The sequence below is a fragment of the Cryptotermes secundus genome, unplaced genomic scaffold (assembly GCF_002891405.2).
Source record: "Cryptotermes secundus unplaced genomic scaffold, Csec_1.0 scaffold632, whole genome shotgun sequence".
Lineage (NCBI taxonomy): Eukaryota > Metazoa > Arthropoda > Insecta > Blattodea > Kalotermitidae > Cryptotermes > Cryptotermes secundus.
This window is the reverse complement of record NW_019738356.1, coordinates 1,984,834-1,990,795: the sequence shown is the minus strand read 5'-3', so window position 1 is coordinate 1,990,795 and position 5,962 is coordinate 1,984,834. Positions and strand designations below refer to the sequence as shown.

Here is a 5,962-nt window from a genome sequence, read left to right as displayed (position 1 = left end):
CGTAATATCGAAACAAAGAGACCAGAATTACAAGCAATGTATGAGAACAATTAAGGGTCAAACAAAAAGGGACATAGTTACAAACACAATGTTAGAGAAGTAGGGATTTTATTTGCATGATTGAAACAGATGTTATTGCAATTGTTTGGACAAGTAAAAATACACATAAGAGAAAATTCAAGGACACTTATGAGACTGCCCACAAATAAAATATAAAGATAAAATACGGATCTCATTACCCAGAATACTATGGTTGAGACAATTACTGGGAGACATCATGAGGATACGAAAAGACTGGCCAGAAAGGTAATATTGTGGGGAGGAACAAATTATCGGGTAACTTTCCTACATCAAATTGTATAAAATGTAAAAAAAATTCTAAAAGAATTCAATTTTTAAATTTTTTCACCATCCAAAAACCTCAAAATGTCGCCAGTTTTGTAAGATCTAAGGTTCTCACAGTGGGGATTTTGAAGATTGCAATCTTCCGGGATCTGACGCCGTGTAGCCTGCTAAGATATTTACCGATGATTCGAAAGGTAAATATGTACCAGGACACGTGGTATTACATGCCAGAAGTTCATAAAACCTCACATGCCTTGACGTATATTGTCTTACATGGGATGTTATGCCATGAAGTCTAGTTGAAATTTCGAAGGAACACACTGCTTCCGTCTTCATGGTCCTCGTCACGTATCGCATTCCGTTGCGTCTCTTCCGTGCCCCTTCTTTTCCTTCCTATTCCTTATTCTGATGTCCCATCCTATCTTCCCGCGGGTCCTTCACAACCACTTCAGTAATGTTGTGAATTCCTTCCTCTAAAGCAACTGACTCTTCCGTCAGTTTATTTGTGTATGCCTTGTCACTTCCTTCTTGTTTCTGTGGGGACGCTTCTTCAATGATATTTTGTTTAGTCTTCCTGCCTGTAAAAATAAACAGAAGAGAAATATTTCAACCGATGTTTCGTAAAAGAGCTGTAGTAATTAGCCCCTGAAGGGATATGAAAATTAAGAAATGTGTGTACTGCAGGACAGCTAAAGAAGTACCCGGTGTTGCTGGGGGGGGAATTCACACCTACAGTTACGGTGTGTAATAAACTAAATAAAGAAGTAGTTTTCTAAAGAAATTAAGTAATCAATTTCATTACAAATAATAACTTAAAACTCTAAGAGACAAGCATTTTGAGCAAACAAAGTATCTCTCTGTATTCATAAGCTGTAGGTAAAGCTCTTCTATTAACAGGCTCATAAGGTTGTGAGACGTCGAGGCTCCCACATTTTAAAGAAAATGGGCTAGCAGATGGCGGTGAGGTTGTCAGTCTTACGTACCGGCCGCCCTTTACACCCAAGAATATTCCTGGAACTCATTTCTGTTAGAGGCTGAGGCGGCCCAAGGGCCAGGGGGGGGCGGCTGGAAGAATTATATCGTTTGAAATTTTAATGGCCTCATTACGAAACGAACCCGCGCAATTCCGACTTGTAGAATATGGCCTCAACTAACTACGCTACCGCGTTTCCCCACTCTATATTCTATAAGACTCGGAATCCTTCTTACGCTAGAACTAACAATTTCTGAACAATACTCAGAGAACTGGTTTCTGTAGGTGTCCAAACCTTTCTGAGGGAATTCAAATATTTATAGTATCCCCAGGGAGGTCCTCTAGCATCATGCCAAAATTGGTCCATATATACAAAACAATTGTGGGGCACGCGATAGCGTAGTTGGCTGAGGCACTGTGCTACAAGGCAGAGGGTCGCGGGTTCGAATCCCAGTGAGGTCATTGGATTTTTCAATTAACCTAATCCTCCCAGCCGAACTATGGCCCTGAAGTCGACTCAGACTCTAAGATAAATGAGTACCAGGAATATTCATGGGAGTAAAGGGTGGCCGGAGCGTAACGCTGACAACCTTATCGCCATCTGCGAGCCGATTGTTTAGAGAAAATGTGAGAGCCTCGACGTCTCACAACCCTACGGGCCTTAACGACGATGTTAGTAGTTCACATGCTGAACTTTGTGTCGTGCCGGTCAGGACAATGACCGAAAAGCAGGATACCGAGGATAATAATAGGACGATAAGACGAAAAAGGGGAGAAGAAGAGGGTGTATGAAGATAAGAAGAAAACATGAGAGAGTAGAAGGAAAAGGAAGAAGGCAATTATGAAAAGCAGAGAATGTTTCTTGCTTATGCTTTGGGTCTGAGATAATCATAGCGTCAAACGGTACAATTATAATACGTTATGAATTGAAGCGGCAGTGAAAGGAAGAGGGCGTGGCCTACTTCAAATATGCAATTTACCTCTTCCCAGAAGATGCTTCTCAAGATTTATTGCCGGAGCTTCAAAGCCTAAAGAGAGAATGGCGGCCAGTATCAGCGAAATTATGACGTCAGAGAGGAAATTTGGCAACTGAAACACAAGAAATGAAGTGGCGTCACAACAAATATTAAAAAGCTAAAGCTATCCCTGTAACAGGCCGTAGAGACCCATAGATTTGTGAGACGTCGAGGCTCTCACGTTTTCTAGACAATCGGCTCACAGATGGCGGTGAAGTTGTCAGGCTTACGCGCCGACCGGCCGCCCATAACCACCAGGAAGTTTTCTGGTGTCCGTTCCTATTAGAGGTTGAGTCTAATATACACTAAGCCAACAACCAACCGGAAGTAAGCAGCAAATTGAAGGCGTGCATTTGCTTATCCACTGAGCTAAATCCTGCTTGCTGTTTGTTTCTTCCTCGTTGCTTTCTTAGCATCTTCTACTCTGAAGATGGAGGCAGTACATTCCTTCGAAACGCCATTGAATTCCTGCCGGACTACACAATATCATCCCAGAAAGCAGTGCTCCAGATATTCACCGCGATAAGAACCCCCCACTAATTTAATATAAATTGTCGATGAAATTGAGAATCAGACCAATTTACTACAGTTAAAATCACACAGTCATTTGGGTTATGACATCGTGCAGACTGGTAGTTGGTTACCAACATTTTACAGCGATACACTGTTGAGCCCATTTTATTAGTTATTAGGTAACTTTTGTAAGATTGTGTGTTTAGGTTGAAATGTTAGACGGCTGGCCGGAAGGCGAGGAGACAGAACCGCGGCTGACTCTTCGCATTCCTTGGCAGTCGAGCGAATTGTCTTTAGAAAAGACTGTTTAAGCATCAGCGGAAAGACCCGGTCGGGTTTCGCTTCGCGCGACAAGGCATGTCCGGCAAGATGCCGACCACAGGGATTTCGCACGCGCAGCTTTCGCAATTGAGAAAAAGCTGAATCTTGGGATTGAGAAAAGAGGCCATTTCAGGCACTCCGTTTCTAGCAGTTGCCAGAAACGAACGAGAAAAAGCAAAGTGTGCCTGCGGAAGACCTTGGGATGGCGCCATTGTTCTTCCTGTGCTTCATGTTTAGCGCGGGTGAGTGCTTGTCGGTGGTCGGGTCACTGATGGCTTAGTAGAACTTTTGGTTTAAATTATTTTCGTGGTTTAATGTGTTTTAGACGGTAGAGGTGTATAAGTGTTTCAATTTTATTATATATATTTCATTTTTGTTGTTTCTTGGACAACTCGAGTTTTTGTGACCCTCCCAGTGAAGCATGCTTTCCACAACGTAAGTTAAGAGATATCCACGGACGTCCGATAGGGGGTGAGTACAGTCCATGCCCCCTATCAGGGCACAACAACACCGCCTTCTTCAGGTAAATGTGTTCCTCCCAATCTCAGTTATTCCTACCTGATGACTCAGATCTCACACCGATGGAGCCTTACGAATCTTAAATCTCTCCTTGTGGCCCATCTTCAGTTTGCATTTTGCTTGTAGATGGAATTTGTTTCGTTCCTCTCTAACCTGAGCTTCCTGAATACGAGGAAAAGTCAGTAAATAGGTCACAAATGGAAGTTAAACGGCTATAATTCATGTAATATACTTTCTAGGTGTGTCACTAGGTAGCAGCATTGTCCAGTTTCATGAGAATCTAGGTAGCATACGCGCATGCACATGTTCAGAGAATGGTTTCAGTAGTCAAAATGGGGACGGTGTTGGGGTGTAGTACCGAAGAGAATCGTTCTGTTGTGCTCTTTTTATGAACAAAAGATCTCACTGCAAAGGAAAATCTTAAAGAAATGTTTCCTGCTAACGGTGGGATGTGTTTGTGAGTTAAAGCGGTTGCACATTAGTCCTAAATGTTTCGCTAACGACGAAGAGTTTGAAACGGAGGTGCGAAAGTGGCAGAGACAACAGCCAAAGACTTCTGTGCTACGGGTTTGTAAGGCGATGGGACAAGTTTATCGGTTTTCATTTCATGCATGCTGCTGTGTTAAAATATATAACTTCTTTATTAAGACCGTCACAAGACAACTATATCAAGGTCGGTGCCTAGTTTTGTCTCTGCTACATGTTTCGGCTATTAATAGTCGTCATCAGGCAAATACATGGCTAACATAAATACAACATNTGATGTAAAGCATCAATCGAAGAATTTTATTCTTGTTTTATACTATAACTTTTATTTTATATAAAATAATTTATTGTATTTTACGTCAAGTATTTTAATATGATTTATATTATTCTATCCAATTTTGTTAACACTGCAGTTCAGTGGTGTATACTATATATTAGCCATGTATTTGCCTGATGATGGCTATTAATAGCCGAAACATGTAGCAGAACCAAAACCAGGCACTGACCTTGGTATAGTTGTGTTGTGACGGTCTTAATAAAAAAGTTATAAGTGTATCAGTGTTTGTGGAGGATATATCGCGAAAGAAATATTTTCTTGCCAGGTTCAAATATCACATGTTTTGGGTTTTATATCCATTTGTGATCTATTTGCTGACTACCCCAAGTGTATACCCTCAGCGTTAGGCTAGCAATCTGCTGGTAATCAGCGGCCATGTTACTGACACAATAACAAAAATTTGAACGTGGCATGTATAAAAGAAATTAATGTAAATGGTATATATGTATATTTTTCTTTCACACATGATTATTTATACCAGAAGGGCTTTATGAGGGTTTCTTCGCTGAAATGCATTGCGTATAGACTCTCTGCAGATATATACATATGTCAACAGATTTCGGGAAGGTTGGTAACAATTCCTTAAAATTAAACGTATATCTGAATTTCCCGCAATTGTACAAACACTGCAAGCATATTGAAAATAGAACCCAATAACTCTCTAATGATGACGTAATTGTATACGTCAGTAACAGACGATGACGTGCCCTTGTTCCTATAGTGGATGGAGTATACCTGAGATGTAATTGGACGTAAAAGACTTTTCTACCTCAAGGTTACCTTATCAAGTTATGTCGTAGACTAAAAAATGTTTTATGCAAAGTTTACCTCAGTTAAATCAGCGAGATAGATGGGAGTTCTTGCAGAACGTGACTCCACGATCTGATAGTTCAGATGTGTCAGGTACACGCAGTATGTCAGGCGACTAAGTGGTGTAATTACCCTCCAAGAGAGTAGCGTGTTGGCAGGTCCTGTAATCGGAAGGTAGTTCTTAATCTCTGGGTGAGATGAGATCTGTTCTGTACCTCAAATAAACGGGTTAGACTAGCGGCAACAAACTGAAATGTTATTCCACCGTTCATGGGTCAGAATATCTACCTGTACACTGGCTGTTCTGACTTGATATTTCCGTGATTTTCCATTTTGTTTATTTCAATTATTAATTCACTTGCCACCCTATCATTCGATGCTGTATTATCCGACATATAGATATCATTGTTACATAACCCACAAAATTACTTTCTTTTAATAATGAACTCCATAGAAAAATCTCCATGACAAGTTAACAGTTAACTGAAGAGAAACACCGCCCCCCTCAAAAAAAAAAGTTCTTTCACCTGTCCATGAAAGCACGTCGCCCTATCCTAAGCCACGAAAACCCACATTACACACCCACACTACATTTGATTAGGGTTAATATTGATATCGTCCTCCCATCTATGTCTGTGTTTC

The 5,962-nt window shown here is 40.8% G+C and overlaps 1 protein-coding gene and 1 long non-coding RNA gene across 2 annotated transcripts in view; one reads left to right on the top strand and one right to left on the bottom strand.

Annotated features, from left to right (window-relative positions):
* Nucleotides 1-5,962, bottom strand: part of LOC111870830 (nose resistant to fluoxetine protein 6) — a 22,275-nt gene continuing 16,313 nt past the window's right edge. Inside the window, exons 11-13 of the mRNA XM_023863403.2 lie at nucleotides 5,339-5,481; nucleotides 2,299-2,407; nucleotides 1-923 (exon numbers count right to left, since the gene is read on the bottom strand). Of these exons, the coding sequence (XP_023719171.1) occupies nucleotides 739-923; nucleotides 2,299-2,407; nucleotides 5,339-5,481 (437 nt within the window). The 3' untranslated portion in view covers nucleotides 1-738. The remainder of the gene's footprint in view (nucleotides 924-2,298; nucleotides 2,408-5,338; nucleotides 5,482-5,962) is intronic.
* LOC111870834 overlaps nucleotides 3,235-5,962 on the top strand; it is a 21,063-nt gene continuing 18,335 nt past the window's right edge. Inside the window, exon 1 of the long non-coding RNA XR_004513710.1 lies at nucleotides 3,235-3,410. This is a non-coding gene — a long non-coding RNA (uncharacterized LOC111870834). The remainder of the gene's footprint in view (nucleotides 3,411-5,962) is intronic.